This window comes from Notothenia coriiceps, unplaced genomic scaffold (assembly GCF_000735185.1).
Source record: "Notothenia coriiceps isolate Sejong01 unplaced genomic scaffold, NC01 NC01_scaffold00034179, whole genome shotgun sequence".
Taxonomy (NCBI): Eukaryota; Metazoa; Chordata; class Actinopteri; order Perciformes; family Nototheniidae; genus Notothenia; species Notothenia coriiceps.
In genome coordinates this window covers 1-22,720 of record NW_011366880.1, presented here as the reverse complement: position 1 = coordinate 22,720, position 22,720 = coordinate 1, and the positions used below count along the sequence as shown (strand labels likewise).

The 22,720-nt window shown below is 41.1% G+C and overlaps 2 protein-coding genes across 2 annotated transcripts; both read right to left on the bottom strand.

The window, feature by feature from the left end:
* Positions 1-500: 500 nt before the first annotated feature.
* Positions 501-6,552, bottom strand: umps (uridine monophosphate synthetase). The gene is made up of 10 exons (XM_010790373.1): positions 6,330-6,552; positions 5,733-5,886; positions 4,600-4,724; positions 4,321-4,508; positions 4,122-4,219; positions 3,522-3,682; positions 2,943-3,060; positions 1,800-1,975; positions 1,599-1,713; positions 501-1,179 (listed from the first exon to the last, which is right to left on the bottom strand). Exons 1-10 carry the CDS (start codon positions 6,477-6,479, stop codon positions 1,001-1,003), a joined length of 1,464 nt encoding a protein of 487 aa, XP_010788675.1. The 5' UTR covers positions 6,480-6,552; the 3' UTR covers positions 501-1,000.
* A 573-nt stretch (positions 6,553-7,125) lies between these two features.
* On the bottom strand, positions 7,126-22,557 carry LOC104962002 (fibronectin-like; the record flags this gene model as incomplete). Its single annotated transcript, XM_010790377.1, has 30 exons — positions 7,126-8,292; positions 8,669-8,788; positions 8,884-8,990; positions 9,739-9,864; positions 10,788-10,955; positions 11,358-11,496; positions 11,579-11,749; positions 12,004-12,223; positions 12,324-12,435; positions 13,277-13,366; positions 13,453-13,644; positions 14,015-14,104; positions 14,253-14,438; positions 14,605-14,692; positions 14,958-15,169; positions 15,507-15,776; positions 15,875-15,988; positions 16,766-16,921; positions 17,027-17,191; positions 17,518-17,634; positions 17,730-17,996; positions 18,503-18,592; positions 18,675-18,751; positions 18,860-18,974; positions 19,509-19,781; positions 20,311-20,502; positions 20,969-21,055; positions 21,170-21,338; positions 21,911-22,005; positions 22,294-22,557. Coding segments are annotated over 30 exons (4,541 nt in total), but the record flags the coding sequence as incomplete, so codon positions are not given.
* Between the last annotated feature and the right edge of the window lie 163 nt (positions 22,558-22,720).

Here is a 22,720-nt window from a genome sequence, read left to right as displayed (position 1 = left end):
ACCTCAGTAAGTTAAACATTATGGACGGCAAACACAGGACTCCATCAAATTGTCTAGAATAACTAGACCATATTAGGCCTTCTCTCATCTTGTAATTTAAACAATCTGATAGTTCAAACGTGTATCATTGGAAGAGGTTGTAAAAGAAATATCAAACACTGTTCAAATGGACCACAAGTTGTCAAAAATAGGGTATTCCAATCAATTAGGCAAATCAAAAGCCATCATTTTGTAGTTGACCTGTGAAATTAATTAATTTAAGTGTTCAAAGCCGCAAAATCAAGTCAGGACTCCATCCATCCATCATTCTACTGAATTGGGATCAAGTCTGTCCGTTTGCTATGAAATGAACTAACTGTCAAAATATTTGTAATACTGATACTCAGAAACTAGAGTTAAACATTAAAGAACCAACCGAAAATTCCCTGAAATGCAACCTTAATATTATACAACAATTTCAAAGGTTTACCTACTCTAATATGTGCTTAAGATCTTGGTCTAATATTTTGGCAATTATATGAAGGGATACTCAGGAATGGCAGGTTTGTGATGAAGAAAAGCTATAGTCTTTGTCAAGGAAATGACACCTCAAACTTCAGATTTAACACAATTGCCATCAGGGAAATTGGGAGTTGAACAGCAAACAAAAAAAAAAAAACGTACCTATTCTAAATAATACACCTGATAATACTGAAACATTTCCCCAAATATGTCTAGACCTGCCCCGAGATTTGCAGTTTATTCATAGGAAGGAATCAGAAGAACACCGGTAAAGCAGCGTAACAGAATCAAAAGAGTGCATTAACATTAGCTCCAAAGTAAAGTGTCCAAATCCCCACAGCAGCCAGGTACGTCCTGCAAAAGTCTACATATGTTTCTATGTATACAACTAGTGAACCCTGGTGTTCCTCGGAAATGAAAAAGAGAAGTTCATCCCACAGAGATCCTTAATTGCGGCAGGTTAAGTTAAAAATAAAACATATTGATGCCTCCCTAACTCCTATTGGTCGCTCTGGCAAAGTCTCTTTGTGTACGCCTGCCAGCCGCACTTCCTGTATGATTCAGCGGCTGTCTGCCTATCAGAGGCCTCCAGGATACCGCGGCCCACGATGATGACATCAGAGCCTTTGTTGCAGAGGACTTCCTCTGGCGTGGTGTACTGCTGGCCCAACCCATCACCTGTGAGAGAGGGGTGGGAGAGAAAGGGTGAGGAGGGGGGATAGAGAAAGGGGGAGGTTGTCGTTGAGTATGAGGAGGAGTATAGATGGAAATGCATAGCGATCATTTCTGGTACTATAGCTCCTCCTGGTGTTAAAGAGGAATAACTACATTGGAGGAAAAACAAGTGCTTAAAAATGCAACAGGAGAAAATACGACTCCTTACATGATATGTTTCTTGTTAGACGCTTTTATCCAAAGCGACTTACATACTCAATACTGTGGGCAATCCCCACAGGAGCAATTTGGGGTGAAGTGTCTTGCCCAGGGATACAACGACATGCTGACTGCAGTGGGGTTTGAACCTGATCCCTGATCCCACCACCAAGGCTCTATCCACTGCGCCACACGGCTCCTCGTGAAATGAAAGTCAAAGTTACCTCCAGCCTTCATCTGCACCCCGGGGGTCATGTGGATGAACTCTGGCCTCTTTGTGATCTTAGAGCCACAGATGAAGCCAATCACAAAGTCTGAGTGGTCCTCGGCCATCTTCAGCTGTGGACACAGATAACAGATTGTAGATTAGAGAACCCTGACTGATGCCCTCTGCACTTTATTAGAGTTGCAGAGACATTGCTTACCGCAGCCTGGGTGTACTCCCCAGTAGCCAGAGATCCCTGGGAGCTCATCTGTGCTATGAGCAAGCAGCCACGGCCCAGAGGCTTCCCTACAGCACCGAGGCCCTGCACCACCCCAGGGCCCGGCACCACGTGGGCATTCACTATGTGGGACCAGGACGAAATCTGGTACACACCACCTGGGAGAGAAAAAGTCACAGATTTTAGAGCTGCTAATGGTCTGGTTCCTAGCTATTTGTAAGTATTGCTTTTAAATGATGAACCTTTTAGAGAGCTCAGTTCTTCTGCTACTGCGCCTTAGTTCATAGCTAAAGAAAAATGTAGACCCGCAGAAAGGCGTCTTTTTATTATTACAGCCTATGAATGAGGAAGAGCCTTCCACAAGCCTGACGGCCCGTCTACACTACAGGCATCAAAAAATCTTGAAGCTGGGCGTGTCTGAAGCTTGGCGATTTTTTGCGAGCAACGCGACCAACAACCAATCACATGAATAGCCCGCCCCCGACATACAAAGCAATAGCAATGTTAAAACGAAGTAAACTGGATATAAACTCTCCAAACAGGCGAAAAACCTACCAGTTTCACCCACTGTCTCTGCCACCTCCCTCCATGCCTGGTTCCTCCTGTTTGTATCCCGGTAAATAGTTCTGGTCGTAAAGAACCGGGTGATTTGCTACTGTAATATCTCGTTTGGAATATGAGGAAATGAACTGCGGTCTGGCTCTCCCAGCTTGCACGCGGTTTGATTGGCTGCGCTTGCACTGGCGGGATTTGCATAAACGGGATTTGATTGGCTGATGCCAAGCATCGAGCCTCAAAAGTTGAACATTGTTCAACTTTTGATGCCGATAGATGCTCGTGATGCTTGCAAAGCCATGCCATGCTCCCCACAATGCAGTTCGGCGAAGATTACAAATCTTCTACGTCACCCCATTCAAGTGAATGGGCGAAGCGTTGAAAGCATTTTTCGATGCCTGTAGTGTAGACGGGCCGTGAGGGTGTTCATCATTTTAAGAGCCAGCTCAAGATGAATTCTCTTGCACTCTTTTATTTCTACTATGTTTCTTTTAGCATACTGTTAAAATACTTACAATAGACACAAAAAAAAGTTATACGTTTTTCAAAAATAAGCTCAATCTAAATTACCATCATACTGATGCTTGACTGTGTTTCCAATGTCAGCGAACTTGCGATCTTCGAAGATGAGGAAGTTGTGTTTCTCAGCCAGAGCCTGCAGTTTCTGAGTGAAATCCGCTGTGTAGTCCTGTTATTAGACAAATGAATAAACATATGTTAATGTCATGCAACCAATTTAAATCTAAATAAGTCACTTGGTTTTTTTGTGTCCCCTTTATATGCTTATTTTTTTGATATCCTTTTTTAATTCCTAATTAGTCGAGCTGTTTTTTTATTATTATAATTATTTATTACATCTATATATCTTAAAAATTTTTTTTTAAAAACGCTTTAAGATTAATGGCATGGTCTCTTGTTTCATTTAAACTGTATGTGAGAAATTGTTTGTCTGCTTTTTAACAAAGTATGTTTGGACAAACTGATTTTCAGTTTATTTGTATAATAAATATTTCAGCTGTTATTATTTTCTTTTTAACTTTAAAACTAAATCTGAGATTTAAGGCCTTTATTTGGTTTGTTTATTATGTTCTAAATCTCAGAATAAACTGTCAGTATTCTTCGTGTTCAGTATGGCCTGGTCTCACTGACCTTCAGGATGTCTACGTGGGTCTTCAGGATGCAGACGAGGGGGCCCAGGGAGTCGGCGAGCTGCAGGAGCTCCTCGCTGCTTGTCAGGTCTAAGGACACACACAGGTTGGAGCTCTTCTCCTCCATGATGTTCAGCAGCTTCGCCGCCAGAGGGTGGACGTCTGCAGGCAGGAAGGGGAGAGACTGGATGAAGAGCTTTTTATCAACATGCAATTTGCACCGAATGATGCTATCTAAATGATATGAGATGCAGAAATTAAGAATAACAATGTAAAAAGTCCTTTAAAAAGATAATTGAAATGAATGAAAGGGGTGGAAGGGTTTTTCTTTGAAGTTGGAAGACACCTTGCAAAGAAATATTGTTAATATGCATGTTTGTTTTGTTGATCTTTAATAGCATTTCCAGTATTGTATATTGCAGTTTTTAGTGATTGTATTACTTGTTATTTTAAATGTAAGATTTTTATAGGGTGACGTACAACATCTGGCCAGGACTAGAGATGAAAAATAGCATCTTTGCTACGTCTGGCACATTTACAGAAATGTTTATTAATGTGCTGTCTCCCTTTTAAATAAATAAATGCTTGAAAGCCTGCATACTTGGTAGTTTGGCTCTCTCTGCGTAGCTCAGCTCCATCTTCTGCTCCAAACACAGTTTTTTGGTTGCAGAAACTCCATTGCTGTTCTCTTTCTTGGGGCTGAAAGAGGAGAGGAAGTAGCAAATGTTAGCAGTAAGGTGTGAATTAAAAACACAACACCTATCCTTGCCGTCTTAGTTTGGAAAACGTTTGGACTGTACCTGAAAGTGTTGTTGTCCACGATGAACTCGCGGACGCTCTGCGCTGTTTTGGCGTCGATGCGCTTGGCTGCCAGCAGCACGTTGAGCAGCTTGAACATGGAGATAATGGGATGGAGCCGAATGCCCTTAGAAGCCAACATCTCCACACCGCCCTGCTCTCTGTCCATGAGCACCACGGCATCCGTCACCTAGAAGGGGGAAAAAAAGATGGTTGATGACCTCGACAGTGATAATTCAGACAACAAGTCATGGTTTCTACTGTAGTTTCTGATTCTGTACCTTCAGCCCCCCTGCGTGGAGCACTTGAGCGGTCTCCTGGATGCTGCTGCCGCTGGTCACAGTGTCTTCAATAATCAAACATATATCCCCCTCCCGAAATGAGCCCTCCACCAGACGCTTGGTTCCTAGAGGGGTTACATAAGGATCATTATTAGTCCCTATTCAAACAAACTAACAACTGCACAATGGCCATAATTCACTTGCCTACAATCAAATCAGCCCTCAAAAAGCTTTTATTACTATTAGTCATAGACTATAGTGCTTCTTATCTTATACACTTTTAAACAAAATTAGCAGGAATATACCGGTGTTTTTAATATGGGAAAACCTGGTTAAAAATAGGGCATTTACTGCTAGTAGAATGCCAGTAGACGAGTATGCTGGCTCTTATAGCAGGTTTAGTAAACAGTTAAAGGCAGTAATGCCGGTTTTGTCTTTTTAATATATGTTACTTCATATTTTCCTATTTCAAACACTCAAAGCGGAGTTGGTGGTTGTGACAGGGCAAACACTTAGATTTTTTTTTTCTGTTAAGTTTGAATGAAGAGTGTTTTATGAAAATAGGCAAGTTAAAATGAACAATTCTGTCAATATGCTAACATTAGTTAAATATGTTGTACATTTCTAAATTATAATTACTTGCCAAATCCCTGTTGTATTTATCTATAGTGTATTCCCTGTAACTTTGTCAGACAAAGGGGCCAAGGAAAAGGACCCAATTGGCATGTCTGAATGTGTCGTGTTTTCATTACTGCCAAACGTGGCAAGAGTCGATAAATACCCATGACTGCTGCAGAGTCATTTGTCCCAGGAATGAATGACAATTGTAACCTTTCCCACTCAGAACAAAAGACAGCGGTTAGTGGGTGCTAATGCCTTTTTTGTCAGGTAACAAATGGGCTTCGGGGATATAACATCTATGTTTCGCTTCCGAATGGTATCACGGTATCATAAAGGACAAACACATATGGATCCTTTTATACATAAAGAGCAAGTCGCTGTGATGTTAAATAAGCGTCATTTTTATACATGTTACTATCCAGATTGTCAAAATAGGACGATTCTGATTAGACAAAATACGTTAATACTCCTAAATGTTACAAAAAAGATTGTTTAGCCTCCTTGTCACTAACCATAGTCCTTGGCCTCCTTTCGCCTGATGAGCATAGGCAGTTCATGTCTGGAACAGATGATTGTGGCCATAGGCAGGGCTGTGTATGGGACCCCGCACACAGAGTCAAACTGAAGCCCCTCTTCTTGCACTCGCTCGTAGATGAGACTTGAAACCTGCAAACAAACAAGGGATCAAGACCATACTGCTGCAGTCTTGAGGTAAGGGCTACACAACAATGAAGTCACATGGAATTCTACAACATCTAATAAACTTAAATGTTTCCCCACCTCAGCTTAAAATGTGACACTTTTGATATACTGTGTCACTGATAATGTGGTAACTATAAAAATGGCTTTGGAGTGCATTTCTGAGGTAATACATTTCTAAAATAAAGAAAAACGGAGGTCTTTTATCGTGATTATTGGACTTTTAGACTGTCGATAAACACACATTACCACATCGTTTACACCTCACTTCAACACGCATGAGGAGACGTACATTTTAGCGTCATTATAACAACCTTTTGTGTTTCGATAATGTATCTTTGTGCTGTTTTTATTCGTTTCTAAGCTTAGCATATGCTGTGCGGGAGCGAGGACATGCAACACGTGTTTACCTGGTTCATGAGCTTGGGGTGGGACACGAGCACCCTGAGGTCAATATAAATGGGTGTCATCATGCCGCTCTTCAGCTTGTACTCCCCAAACTTCACCGCGTCCACATCGTGGAGCTTCAGAATTAAACTGTCGATAGATGCGTTTTCCATCTTGTCTGTATTTAGGAGATGAAGCAGGACTTCTGTCGAACTTCTACTCTACTTTACTCCACTGTGTCTGTTTCCTCAGTTGCACGCCACTTCCGCTCTGACGGTTTTTTCAAAATAAGAGCGCTAGCTAATTAGCTCAAAATAAGCACAATTCTACAAGAACTATAGTCAATTACGTTAACAGGCTATTTAAAACGAAGTCCTCCAGTTGTTGAAAGAAATGTAAAGAATGTGTTATTGAAGCCGTAAAATAGAAAAATAAAAAGCGGTTGGTGTAATAACAAACACAATATTTGTGTTCTTTAGTTAGTGAATTAAAATTCATGTAATTTTATTCTGAAGAGAGAACTGATTCACCGGAAATCGCTGTAATGGAGAATGATTTCCTGTGTGGGGTTATTTCTTTTCCGAATATAAGCGCACCCCTTCAACTCATAGATGTATAATAAGAACAACGTCTTCAACGTCTTATGTTTATTTTTTTTACTCGGAAACGGACTGAAATCCTTTATTTATACATAATATAAACGAAATCATCATATTTTATTGCGTCCTAAATCAGCCCTGGTCCAAAAACCTTAATATTTGTTTACTATACATTACCTGAAAACTACACATATTCCCCGAACAAAAAACACAGACAAGATTTGGCTTGGGTTTTTTTCACTTTATTAAAAAGATTCAGTCCACAGTAGTTCAGATTTTGGCACCAACAATATAAAAACAAGTTAAACAAAAATAAAGTGTACACCCTAAAAAAGCATTGAACAAAATGCCTGAATAAAAGGGATAAATAAAAGAATGAATTAAAAATAAACAAGAAATACAAACATTTATGTAATTAAAATGCATTTCACTTGGAAATAATGGTGAATTTTACAATATTGTTTTTGAAATTACAGTTTCACTTTTGGTCAGTCAGCTTTTGCTTCATTGATTTGATGGGTGCTACACCTTATGTACTTTCAAAATACCCACATCATGAATCACAGAATCCCATCTAAATGGTGTGACTTCTCTGTGCTGTAATAATGGCAATGCAACGATTTTTTTCTAATACTAACTCAAAAGTAACAGTGCTTATCTCAGGCTTGTTGTTATGAATTTCTTGTTTTGTAAAAATAACTCAATGGGAATCAATGTATGGCTTTGGAAATCCTTTGCAATAAACCCACACTTTTGATTTGGAAATGTGTTTTACCTAATATCTTAACATTTCCTGAACATACAATAGTCATAGTGAGTCTCAAATGCATCATAAAAGCAACAAATGTGGCTACAGTTATTACCAGAGATCCTAATTCCATAAAACCAGGCACATTGTGTTTTCTCTTAATCAAAGGGAAACTAATGGTCATGGAATGTTTTGAAATACTGAAACATTTTCCAAAAGCAACATTTAATTGGGATGGGGTAGGCAGGTTAGGGGTGATAAAGCAGCAGGTTTTGTGCTCTAGCAAAGTGAGGAAGAAATTTGATTAGATAACGAAATTCTTGATTCTGCTGAAGAAGTTATAAACCAACATGAACATTTGGACGGATCTTTGAAAAGGCACAGAGGGTGGTGTAGTAAAGTCTTTTAAAAAGGCACTCAAATTTGGTGCGGGGGAAACCTTTAAGGTACAGATCAGATGGAAATGTCTTCTTTCAAATGAAAACAGGTGCAGGCTTCCTTCTTGAAGTGGTAGTGACGCTGTAAGGGGTGTAACTTCCTCATCCTCCTTTTTTCATGCCCACCTCTTCTCTAATCTGAGGGGGGGTTGGCGTCCGCGTACAGCTCTGGCCTCAAACATTCAATCGGACAATGGATGTTCTGGAGAGCAGAGAAGGGCAGGACAAAAACAGAAGACATTTTGTAATTTATTAGCTTGGATTTATACTGGATTTATAGCAACAAATAAGTGATTACCAAAACTATGCTGCATTTAATACTATAAAAAATGGTGGGTAATTATTGGAAATTCATTGAAAACGAGTACTGTGCGACATCTTTATTTTACTTATGTTCTTCCACCAGTTTTTCTTGAATTTAATTGATCACTAGAAGTGGATGAAACAGTCTTATTCAATTCAAGTTTGAAGAGGAAGCAGTATTTCTTAATATCATTAGCAAATTATTAATAGTATTGTATTGATTTGTTTTATTCAGAGCAGAAAATCAGTATCAAAACTTATAGGGAGACGCTCACCAGTTTGCGTAGAGCGTTTTCTCTGTACCGGTCGAAAACATCCGTATGAACAGGTTGAAGGAGGCCAGCGTCCACATCAGTGTGTGTTCCCGGCCTTCTGCAGTTCTCACAGCGCCAGCCCTGAAGAGATGGAGGGAGAGGTTCATTCAAATGCACTAACACATCATTTAGGGCATTGTGTTATCCGTAAAGCACACAGATGCAATGTTACACACCTGTTGTCCTCCGTAGCAGGTGCAGGTACAGATGGCGTTCAGGTATTCCTTCTGCCACTGGTTTCCAACATGGTACATTTTCCCATCGTCATAACATGTCGACTCATCTGGAATGTAAAAGATTGTAAAAGTTAAAAAAGTGTGAATAATTTCCAATATATTTCATATCAGAAATAAATGGCTATTGAATATCCATGAGGAATGAATGTCAGAATCCAAAGATTGAAGAAAAAATATACTAAATTGTACCACAATACCAGCAGCCTACTGATGTCTCAATTACTTTTAGTCATAGACTATAAATAGGAAGTGTAGGTAGTCACTGTGACGTCACGCATTGGTAGGTGGAGATATTGTCTTGAAGCCTCACTTTGGAATATTTGATGTCACCATTTTAATCACAAGCGACCATAGAGGACGGAGCTAGAGAGCGATACGCATTGCTAAAGCTCTATCCTAAATGACAACGTGGCAACATAACATCTCAAGTTAACCTCACTGTGTAGAGCATCAGCATACCCTGATTCATCAGCTATTTTACTTTAAATTGGACCATGATTTGCAAAATAATCATAGTGCTGTATTGTAGAACAGTTAAAACAATTGAGTGATGCCATAAACTCTTTAGGGAAATCTTTACTTAGGTAATAAATCAAGTGAAAAGTGGGGTCAACTTTCTCATAGACTTCTATTCAATCTTATATTTGCAAACAGTGGAGTTGCTATGCTATCTGCTGGTCATTAGAAGTAATGCAGGTTAAAGGCACTTCTGCATTGGTTTCACTTTTCAGACTCGAAGGCTACGTCCACTTCTTTTATACAGTCCAAGGTCTACTTGAGGCCATCTTTACTTACGGGGTTCACATTTGAATTCTCCCTTGCCATTGCCCAGACAGGTGCAGCTCATCATGTGACCATTCTCAGCCTGGCGGTCCCACTTCTCGCCGATGCGGTAGTTGTTATTGTTGTCGTGACACCACTCTGAAAGAAAGAAGTAGTAACAAAGAACGATAGAAAAGATAAAGGGAGCGAAGAGCAAAGGAAGGAGAACAGAGATTGATCCAGATGCCGGAGCAGAATGAGAGCATGGAGGAAGGGGCGTGAAGTGGATATGTGAGAGAAGTTCATTAGTTAGTGTCGAGAGCCGCTTAACAAAAAATGTATTTCATACTGCAGATATAGATTCACAGCATTTACAAAAAACAATTCACACAATTAAATTCACTGAGAAAAAAGCATGGAAAACAATCAACGCAATTAATGTGTATTTCAAACAACAGGTGATGACATTATTACAAATTCACAGAGGCTTAGGCCCATTGGGTCACCGGGGACTCACGCATACAGACAGTGAAACATACAGACAGTGAAACCTTTGGTGAATTATTGGTGATCTCAGTTTCTGGTATTGTCATGTTAGTTGTATGGACCATACAAAAAACCTGTGACCGACGCTGGCCAGATAGCTTAGCTTAGCTTTCTGCTCTGTGATGTTTTCACAGTCTACAGAGGCAGAGCAGAGAGTCTAACATGGGCAGACCATAGACAGACTCATACAATGTAAAGACATGATCATCTTTATGAAGTTATGTATGAAAACATTTCTGAAATGATGCAACGCTATACGAAATGATAGTTTGCTAGTTACCATTGTTAAGGCTGCCCATGCCATCATGTTATTAATGCATGTTGATGCACATAGAACTGTAACATTCTATTGCTTTTAAATCATAGCAAAGAATTTATAAAACATATAGATTGTATTGATTTGTGTTCCATATCTCCAACAAATCTTTTGTTCCTCTTATAAATTCCTCTTGAGAAAATCACCTAGAATTATTTGGTTTGTAATTCCCTAGTGTTTTCAAAGCATGCTGGGATTATTTGGTTAATAAGCCACTCACTGGATGAATCACATCTAAAGTGGCCGCTGCCCAGCCCAATGCAGCGGCACCACAGCTTGAAGCCCGTCTCAGACATACGCTCCCACTCTGAGTCCACCTCGTGGTAGGTCTGTGTGAACATGTCGTAACACACGTCCCGGTTAGTGGCGACGGGGATGTCACCTGGAACTAAGAGATGGAAGAAACAAATGTGGTTAGAAGAAAGCCAAATGATGTGTAATAATAATAATAATAATAATAATAATAATAATAATAATAATAATAATAATAATTGACAACAACGGGCAGCAAATAAGAGGTGAAGAAAGGACCTTGGACCTTATTTAGATTGTATTTAATTCTCTTGCATTTTTAGTTTTAATGCTGTTATTGGTGTTATCATATTTTAATATACTAGAATAACAGGTGTATTCTATATACTGGAGTATTTGTCTGATATATTTGTGTAGATATTTGTATGACCTCTAAGACAATACACAGTATACAAAAGGATTATACACGACATGTGCTCGAGTGTGGTGAAAGAGAATCTTTATTTTTAGCACACTTTGTCAGTGTGGACTACTGTACCAGCATTGCCAACCGTAACGACTTCCTCCAAAACCTTCTCCTTAGCCCCGCCCCTCATGGCCTCTACTAGGACATTATAGGATGCTCCAGATGTCAATCCAATCAGAGTGGCGCTGTTTGAGGTGCCAGGAAGACGCATCTATAGGGGGACAGAGAAAGTTAATAAGTACTCCTTACTTTTCCTGCAGTAAGTGTGTGTGTGTGACTATATGTGTGTTTACCTGGAATGCTCCTTCCTCCGTGTGTGTGATAGGATTACAAGACACCTCGTACTCTGAAGTGTGAGGAATGCCAGACCAGGAGATTGTTGTGATAGTCTGTGCTTCTTGGGGTGTCTCTGTTTCATTGTCAGGGAAACCAAACGCAAGACCTGGCAGGGGACCATCACTCACCTACAGGATATAATGGACAGTACAAACTTAATGTGAGCTCAAAATATAACAAAAAAGAGGCTACATATTATAATATTTACAAACACAGTTACAATTATGTACTACAGAACAGTGATTTAAGATCATCTGAGACTGAATCAAACTCAAGAATAGAAATCTAAACGATAGTGGACTATTGAAACATTTTCACAAAAGTATTTAAACATTATAATGATGACCATCAGTTTACAACAGAAGATTCAAGTCTTACACACCTTGACCAAGGGAACTCTGTTTCCATCGGGGCCTGCTACAGGAATGTAGATCAGAGGCTCTCTGAGAGTGGGTCTCTGACCTTCTCTGGGGCCGCTGAAGGGGCCATGGAGACCGTTGTTAGGGCCCAGGCTCTGGTACTCAGTGTAGATGTGTTGGCCCTGCTGGCCTGGTTGGTTCAGGCCACTAGTACCAGTGAAGTGAACCTGGTTGGTGTCAAAGCTGGACACAGAAAGAGGAAAGAATAAGAACAGGAGATTCAAATGGGGAAAGAATACTTGTGTTTTGTTCCACATTTTAGTTTGATTATGCAGGTTCGTACATCTTGTCGTTGAAGGACTCTGGAACATCCAGGATGTCAGCGGTGGGTCTGTGAGGGACAGGCAGCAGGGGCAGCTCAGGGATGACCAGTAGATGGTGATCTGGAGCTGGCTCTGATTGGACAAGAGACATATGTAAGCTAGCTGTTGGAAGCAAGCAGGGCAAAGGCAATGCACAGAACCACTTGCTTAACTTTTAGCATGTAAAAGAAGATGGCTGTGTTTCCACTCTTTTCCTGAAACAAACAGGAAACTAATTCACCTGCACACCTTTGATAACAAATAATATGATTCAAAACTTATAATAGGACAAAAGTGAGGATGCTAAGTCTAAAAATTAAGTCACAATCAATGTCAAGCGCTATATGCTGCAAGTCTACATCAGCAGTCAGCAGGGGGCAGCATAGTGTGGCTCTCAAACATATGGCAAATGTTAATATGTCAAAATGATAACTTTTTACTTGTTAGTTTTACAATGTTTTTGCCAAGAGAAACAATAAGTGATGTAGTTATTGCTTAAATTGTGGATGTATTCAAAAACAAGTTTAATGGGGGAATACAAATTAAAGCGTCTTTAAGAGAAGTCATTACAACGATCATAACAAATAAGAATGATCTGACCATGTTCTCTCCTCAAGCCACGATACGAGATTACTTCATCTAATTAGTGCATTTTTGGGACATTCCCTAAAAGTGGGTAGCATAAAAACAGCCCATAATAGTTTTATTAACACTTTTGCGGGGAAGATTTAATAGCAGCTAGTTTATTATTCCAGAGAACCAATTAAATTATTTCAGAATATCATAAACAAAGCCGAATTTAGAGTTTTCCTTTTTCCAAGGTGACTGTCAAACTGCCTTTTGTTATTGGCATTATGTCTTAAATGTTTTAAATGCAGGATACATTTTTACTTTAATGAAAAAGTAGGTCTGCAGGTGGATGATGGGTACTTACGTGTTCTGGCTTTTCCCACAAGAGATGTGCTTCTCAGAGCATTCTGCAGAGCCACAATCTTAATGACATACTCTGTTCCTGGTTTCAGACCTGTGACCAAAATACACACGAGTTATGAATTTTTTTAATGACCGTATTTCCACTCATATTCTTTTTGTCTTCGTACAATACCTCACCATTGATGATGGCGTAGCTCTGGCCTGCGTGAGGTCTGGGGGTAACCTCTCGAGGCAGACCCCCGGCCTCCTCATAGGTCACGTAATATCCGGTTACCCCTGGACTGCGTGATGGCTGCCAGCTGAAGGAGATGCTGGTGGGGTTCAGGGAGGTGAAGCGGATGCTGGTGGGCGGGATGACCACTGGTTTGCCTGGAAGAGACAGACAAGTTAGTTAAACAGAACAGAAAACTACAAAAAAAGAAACAGAACTACATGTTATTTTGGCAATCTTAAGAACTTCATAATACTGAGACATAAGGGCTAACAAACTGGCATTGAAACTGAAAAGATATTGATGCCGGTTTGTGATATTTGTTCTAAGCTGCAATGAACAACATTTTGAATTAGGTTAAATTAAATAAATATTGGTATTCATTCCTCATTAACGATTTTTCTGTTGTTATCAAGATTACAATATATATACACACATCAATATATATTTCCTGTCGTCATGACAAAGATGCAGCGTTTCACACTCAAAGTAATGTACTACTCTTGACAAAATTAGATGAATGGTTACCTGTGGTGGCAGTGAGTATGAGAGGATTGCTGCGTCTGCTCCCTTTTAGTGTATAGATGTTAATCTTGTACTTGGTGCCTGGCTCCAGACCTGAAAAGAAGAAAGGTGATGGGTCAGTGAGGGATTGTGTGCTTGAGTACTCAGACCAACAATCTCATGTTATTGAGTTACATTATATCCAATTAAACATTACATGTGTGGGTTGACCTTTCTCTATGTAAACATCATTTCTGTTTACCTGTGATAACATATGAGCGTGACTCGGGGCCAATGGTCCTTGTAATGGGTGTGTAGCCTGAAGCGGGGGAGGTGGGAGTGGTCTCAACCAGGAAGCCAGAGATGGTTTCTGTCTTGGCGCGCCAGGTCAGCGTGATGGAAGAGTCGTTGACGTCGGAGATGCGCACACGACGAGGGGGGCTGATATCTTGAAGAGCAAATAGAGAAAAGGTCAGGTTGAGGAAGAACAAAACCAGGAATAAGACAGTATAGATTCACAAGAACAATCCAGAACAATGGTACTGTAACACAAATTAAATCTCTCAGTTTTCAAATACTTTTATACATTCGCATTTTATGAGTTACAAACTCACTCTCTCCAGTAGTGACCTCTCCCTGGACTGGCCAGCTGGTCAGAGAGTTTTTCATGGCGTAAACATGGACTTCATAGGCAGTTGCAACCTAAGAGGGGTGGCGTAAAAGAGAAAAAAAGATCAGTCTCTCACAGTGTTGCAGAATCTGAGTTTAGGTATCCTGGCTGCAGCTGCAAACCTGACATAATAGGTTTGTGCATGGGTCTGCTTATGTATTGCCTTTTGTAAATCAGTAAACACTACATGACCATATTTATGATCTAATAACATAAATAGGAACAAATGGATATCTAGAAGGTAGGAAAACAACCTTATAACAACTTCCTTCCTCAGACTCACAGAGCCACACTCACCATGAGTCCAGAGATGTGTGCCTGAGTGGCGTCCGGGGCAAGGTTCAGCTCCTTGGTGGGGCCGCTCTTGCTCTTTGGGTTCACCACCACCCGGTAGCCCGTGAGGCCTGTCAGGCCAGTGAGTCTGTTTTCCTGGCGAGGCAGGGACCAGGTCATAGTGAAAGAGGTGGGGCTAATGGAAGAGAACTGGAGGTTGGTGGGGGGTGAGATGGCTGCGGGGAGGAGAGAAAATAAAGAAAAAAGGGTTAGAGGGAGACGGTAATGACAGTATGAGCAATCATTGTGCTCTCAAGTAAAGAATGAAAGTAATATCTTTTCTTTAAGGCCCTTTCTATCAGTGACTGTTGTTCAAATTGTAATTTTCTACAAGGGCCCGTCTGTCGTCTAAATGTCACTTTTCTTAAATGGCTACACCTCCAAATAACACTTAAGAGCCAGGTCAGTCGTTCAAATTCCTCTTCATATATATTATACAATGCACGCAAATTTTACTTTCTGAGCTTTCTGGTCTTTGACTTTTTCTTATCAGTTTCAGATTTCCAGCCGTACCTGTAGCTTGTATGCCGACCAGTGGTGTGCTGTTTGTGTCATCGTGCACAGCGACGACCTTCACAGTGTATTCAGTGCCTGGCGACAGACCGTAGATGATTGCAGACTCGGCATCTGCACGGGGGGCAGGCCGCAGCTCTCTCTCTCCCTCCTCTGAACTGGAATAGAAGACCCGGTATGATGTGACGATTCCCTCAGGGCTGTCCCAGGTGATCCGCAGCGAGGTGGAGTCGATGTCGGAGAAGGTAAGGTCCTTAGGGTGGTCTACATCTAGGAAGGCGTTAGAGGTAGGAGGAGAAGTCAGGAGGTTGCTTTGAATTTCTGATGGTTTGGGAATCAATATGTTCCTGAAATATCTCTCTTCTTACTTGTTAAAGCATTCACCACCATTGGAGAGCTCTCTCCATCTTGTCCAAAAGCGTACACACTCAAAACGTACTCTACTGTGGGCATCAGCCCTGAGAAAGTCATCTCTGTCTGGTCTGGAAAATTGAAGGAAAAGGATAGACATTAAGTGAAGAAAAATATATTACAGAGTGAAAATTAGGACATTAGAACAAGTTTACGACTGTATAATCAAGCTTTAAAGGTCCCCTATTATACTCTTTTTCATCAATATATAATAGGTCTCAGATATATACAAAACATGTCTCTGAAGTGTTTGGCTCCAATACCAAACAGGATCAGTATTGGTTCTTTCGCCGTGCGATCCGAGGCCCCGCTGTTTCGAAAGTCGGCCGGAGTGTTCTCTTTCTGTTACTTTAGATGAAAATAAGGAGCCCCTCCCCACGCCCCTCTGAGAGATATTTGGTTACAAAGAACACAATGGTGCTCAAGGCATACTTGCCAACCCTCCCGATTTTCGCGGGAGACTCCCGATTTCATTGCCCTCTCCCGGTTTCCTCCCGGGGTCATATTTCTCCCGCATTTCTCCCGATTTCTTGGCAAGGTTGGCAAGTATGGCTCAAGGAGGAGATTCAGGTGATAAAGTGGGTGGGGGTTACCTTAGTTTGGTCATTGGCTAATGGTTACACAACCCAAAAAAACATTATAACATCACAAAGTGGCAAAAATCTGATCAGCTCATTTTCAGACAGGTTTCTATATAAATGGATCAGGACAAAAAGAGATAGAATCTTTTTTACTGAAACTTTCAGAATCTCTTTACACAGAGGGGACACATGTTTATGTATAAAAGACATGAAAAAGTGGATTTTGCATTATAGGTGACCTTTAAAATACTGACAAACACTACATACCTGGAGCCACCACCTCAGCAAAAGACGGTCCCTGTCCATTCTTGGGGACCCCAGTCACCCTGTATCCCTTGATGGGGCCCGGGGCAGGGCTCCACCTCACTGTGATACTGTTGTCCTTCACGTTCATCACCTCCATTTCAGAGGGAGAGTCGACACCTAGGAGAGGAGGATTAGGGAAGAGAAGAGGAGAAAGCTATAACATGAGATGGCTTGATAATCACTACAAATGAGTGTGCTTTTTGTCTGTAAAGGTGTGTGTACCTGTCTTGTGCATGACGTAGATTGGAGTGCTGGACGCGGGGCTGTCTCCTCTCCCGGTCACAGCGTAGACGGTGATGGTGTAGTCAGTACCGGGCTTCAGGTTGTTGATGGTGGCGGTGGACTGGGAGCCAGGGACTGTGAACTCCTTAGGATTACTGTGACCTCCTGGATAAACAAGGACAATGTGATAAATATATTTAAAAACACAATAAAAATAAATGTATATAAAAGAATATAATAATAATAATAATAATAATAATAATAATAATAATATTAATAATAAACCAAACAATATATATTATTTACATTTTCCTGGCAGAAAATATACAATATGTATCTTATAATAAATGTTGTAATTTATTATGTTTTTTTAATCTATCATTCATGTTTTTTCGAGCTGTACACACTTTAAAGAGACACTTTGTTCAATTTGAAATATTTGGCTATATAAATAAAATTTAAAGTAATTTATGTCATTATTTCTTACTGACCAGACTCTCCATGAGTGATCCTGTAGTAGCGCACGGTGACAGGGGGGGCGTCCCAGCGGACAGTGATGCTGGTGGGGGAGGAGTCGAGCACTTCCAGGTCTGTGGGAGCATCAGAGACTAGAGAGAGAGAAAACACAGACAAAATAATCAAATAACCCACATGGAGTAAGTAACTGGATGAAATAAAGTGTTGAATCAGGATTTATTCCTACTTGTCTTCTGTGTCCCAGTGAGCGGCAGGCTCTCTTGGGACCCGCTCACGGCGTAGATGTTGACCAAGTACCCCGTGTCAGCGGTGAGTCCCGTCAGAGTGAAGTGGTTCCTGGACGGGGGCAGCCTCTCATCCTTGGTCCTCCCTCCGCTGACCATCAGGTGGCGGATACGGTACCCGGTGATTTTGCTCTGGGGAGCGAGCCAGTTGATGGTGAAGGAGTTGGTGAAGACCTCAGAGAAGCGCAGGCCAACCGGTGAATCCAGAACTTAGAGGTTGGGAGGTACAGAAACATATTTATTATATAAAGGTAAATACTTTCTAAAGGGTATTTATTATTATTTTTGGGGGTTTCCTTTTCCTGTAGTGTTTTATATAGGTTTTTGTGCATGTAAATGGACTGCAAAGGCTAAAATCCCAGGTTCCCTCCAGAGGTCTTGCAAACAAATCCCCCTCTGCCTGAAACGCCTCCATTGGATTCCTTTGTTAACTTACGTAACATAGTGATACCAATGTAACACTCCCGCCTCTATTACTAGCGCTCCAACACATTGAACGTGATTTGTTAAGGGGTGGGACATTGCCAAGTGGCCAGCTAACCAGTCAGAGCAGACTGGGCCCTGGTCTCACAGTACAAAATACAAATATGAACCTGAAAATGAGGATTATATGTCCTCTTTAAATGATCACCTTAATAAAGCTATAGTTATTACTTATTTACCCAACACTGGACGGATTTACTCCTGTTTTTTCAAATATCCATGTAAGACTCACCTGTTTTCTTGGTTCCGACGAGGGGCGAGCTCTCTCTCTCCTCGTACACACACACCACGCTCACTAGATACTCTGTGTTTGGCAGCAAGTCTGTGAACAGTGAAAAATACATAAATACAAAATGTACTTGTTGTGCGTTGTTGTGTATTGTTTATTTTCTCTCCTAACTTACTCCTTAGCACCACACTGTTCCTGTTGCCTTCTGCGCTGGTCTCTGTGATGTCATCTTCATCGTCAATGGGATGATACCTGAATAATAAGGAGAACAACAAATAAGTTGTGTGTGAGTCAGTGTGTCCTCAGAAAATATGTGAATCAGAAATATTCAAATATAACATTTTATGTTTCTTCTCGTACCTGATGAGGAAGTTGTTGATTTCAGCAGAGTTGGGAAAATAGGGAGCGACCCAGTTGACTTCAATGCTGTCTGGCCCAACCTGGCCAAAGCCCAAGCTAGTGGGTGCTGGTACAGCTATTGACAAAAAACAAAAAACAGCTTGATTCACAATGTGTTCAAACGGTACAATATAAGCTTTTTTTCCCCTTCATTTGAAGAGAAAATAGATCTGATGAAAGAAAAACCAGATATAAATAAACTGACTAAAAGTGGAAGGTATTCACACCACCATTCTTCTTCTACGTGTCAGTGTAAATCCTTGACTGAAGTTTTACGACATCTTTAAAGTGAGAAAATAAGCAGTGTTTGCATCGGCAGGCAAAATGAGACTCAGTTTGATACAAGCCCCACAACTGTAACCAGATGCTCCTCGTGCACAAAGAGGATTATTAACTGAGTGAAAAGCATGCTGTACAATTACTTCAGCAACTTAAGGGTTTTGCTTTGAAGAACCATGTATTGGGCTTAATAAGAACCTTATTGTGTTATATAACTCGGCACACATATTGTGATTTGTGACTCCCTAAGCAACTGATGTTTGTTCTAGTTTGGTATTGTTATTGTTATAGTTGTGGCAGGAGGATTCTTTTTTGGTTGGGTGGGACTTGCCGGTGTGCTGAGTGATGACGATGGGTTCGCTCTCGCCGTTCTCTGTCACAGTGATCACGCTGATGTCATAGTCGATGCCAGGCTCCAGTCCGTAGACAGTATATTGACCAGTCGTTGGCAGAACAAAGTCTTCGAAGATGGGCACGCTCTCGCCGGCCGCTACCACCACGATCTTGTAACCGGTGATGGCTGTGGTGTTGAGCGGCGACCAAAGGAGGCTAATGGTGGTGTCGCTCACGTCCTTAAATGTGAGGTCTGTCAGCTGTGGGACTTCTGGGTAGGTGGAAGGGAAAGAAAGCGAGAAGACAACAGGAACACCAAACAAACACGAGGGAAAGGAGGAGGGGGTTGGACATGAGGGCCAGGAAGAGGAAGGCAACGGACAAAAAGAAAGAAGCAGTGGTTAACGCAAGCATTTAAAAATGATGTGCTTCCATTAGGGTGTAATATTCGACATATCAGACCAATGGAAGATATGATGTTAAGCTGCCTTTCCTGGTATATATAATTATTTTGTAAGGGTTCAGTTAAAATTCAATGAAGCATTTCCATTGAGAAGACCTAATATATATACAGGAAATATAGCGTTAGAGTTTCAAAACACTCCTGGTGCAGTTTTGCTTTTTCCTTCGGTTGCTGGTGTTAAGTTAGAGCAAAGATAGAATGTGTTAAATGCTTTCAACTCTCACCAAATGTTTTTTAACTTTAATGTGGACAGTTTGTGCTTACCTGGTCAGTTTCTCATGATCAATATCCTTCCTTTAAAAACCTATTAAAAACTCCTGCGTGACCTCGCACTCACCTAGTGTAATGGTAGTTGAAATGGGAATGCTCTCCATATCGCCCTTCACAGTGACAACGCTGATGTTGTATTCCTGTCCTGGACTGAGATTCTCCAGGGTGCAGGAGTTCTGACCTGCCTCCACAAACTCCTCCATGCTGTCTCCCTGCTGCCCATTGGTGGGAGTGCACATCACTCTGTAGCCCGTGATGTCTTTGAGAGAAAAAAGGAGAGAGAACTTTTAAACATAGGGTTAGAAACTAAAGTAAATACAGGAGATAACCTCAAAGCAGTTTCATCAAAAACGATTAAAACAAGATTATTACTGCGATTTTATATTTATTATTTGTAGTCATGTTTTTGACGGTTGCTTTTTGTTGCTTTTCAAGCGGAGAACTTCATCTTTCTCATCTTTTGATCTAGGGAAAGATTTAAATGTATACTTCTTTTCTGTTTGTACAAGGATTTGGAGTTTTCTTTAATTTCTCTGTCATTCGATGTGTTGGTAGTATATTTTGAATTGTGTACTCCTTTGTCAATTGTTGATGACCCTTCTAAAATGTTATGGGGACATACCACTGTCTCCTAAAATCATTAAAAAAAAAAATATTAAAAAAGGATAACAAAAAATTGTTTAAAGTCAAACTGTAAGGACCTTGGTATGTAGGTGTATGTGTACCTGGTGTACTGGCCTCGGTCCATTGGACTGTGAGCTCTCCGGTGCCTGGGTTAAACTTCAGGTTCAGATCAGTAGGAGGAGACAGAGCTGTAGTCCAAGAAGAGATACATTAAGAGACACTGGGGCGACAAAGCAAACAGCTTGGAAAGGAAAATACAGGATAAAAAGGAGACAAAGTTAATATTCAATTGTTGTTCTTACGTGTTACAACGCGGCGAGTGATCGCGGTTCCCTGCTCACGTCCGTTAATAACTGGCTGGACGCTGTAGGTGTACTCGACCCCTGGAGTCAGACCCGAAACGTAAATACTTCCTGAGTCAGAGGTCACATCTCTGGGGGCTTCTCCACCCTGACTGGGACGCACCGTCAGCTGAAAGATAAATGTACACAGTGTTAGAGACTCAGTGGAGAGCGAGACCTGAATCTGGGGTACAGGAGGTAAAGGTCGTAGGTCAATGTTTTCCCATGAACATAGAAGCCGGGAGAACATTCCCATCTCTGGTGTGACATAGTCTGACCAATCAGATTTGAACCGTGAGGTCTGTAGTTTCCATGTTATCTAACCTAAATGGGGCCTACACCTAACTAAGAAGAAATAGAATCTGCTTTCAAGGGGAAATGTACGGTGGCCGACAGGTGCAAACACGTGACAACGGCCAGAAAATGTTAGTAAAGCATGCGCATGTGTTGTCAAGTTATCAAAGATATTTCTTCATTTGCATTTGTTTTGGCAAATGAATGTTTTTGTATTTGCAATGTTTTTGTGCAGCACGTTTCTCTTAAAGTAAAGTGTTTTGGGCTGTGGTAGCTTGTTGGCCACCGTACAACAAAATGAAAACGGGAATGAAAGCAATCACAAACCAGTTCATTTTAAAGGGAAAACATGGGACAGCAGATTTATGAATACGTGGGTGGTGGGATATCCATTAGCAATAAGTGTACCTTATATCCAACACGGGGAACTGGAGTCCAGGAGATTATAATGGAGGTGTCAGTCACATCAGTGCTGAATTTAGGAGCGCTGCCCATTGAAGAATCTACAAACACCGGCAGAGAAAAGGTGTTTTGTGTGAGTTTTTCGCATGGATAGGATATAGATTTACATATCCATATTTTTCCAGTCATCTGTATCCATATTGCAAGTTTCTTCTACTCATCTTATAATACTTATCTTTTGTATACTACATGAAACATGAATTATTGAAGATGAAAAAAATCAAAAATAATAACAATAATCAGTTTAATGCTCTTTTGATACAAAAATGTGTTGAGCATCCCTAGAAAACAGTGCTTTATATTTGTGTTTATACGCATCAGGCACTCACTGGTGGTAAACACAGCGCTCTCTCCTCTACTCAGCGTGTTCTCCTGCTCTGAATGTAGCGTAGCAGTGTACTGGGTAGCAGGCCTCAGGTTCAGGAGGGTGTACTGAGAGAGGCGGGCGGGCAGACGCAGCTGCTTGGGGTTGGAGCCCTCAACAGTCAGGAAGAGACGGTAACCGGTGATTTTCCCATGAGGGGCGGACCACATCATCACAGCACTGTCCTCAGTCACCTCGGTGAAACGGATATATCTCGGAGCGTCAGGCTCTAAAAAGAAACATCAATAACACTGTTAGAGGATGTGATGTGTTTGACTTGCACTTCAGGGCTTCTGAACACACAGTAACGGTACGTCCACACAGCGGCTTTGGAAAAAGCTTGCCGGCGGGCATGTCTGAAGCTCGACCAACAACCAATCACATGAATCTCC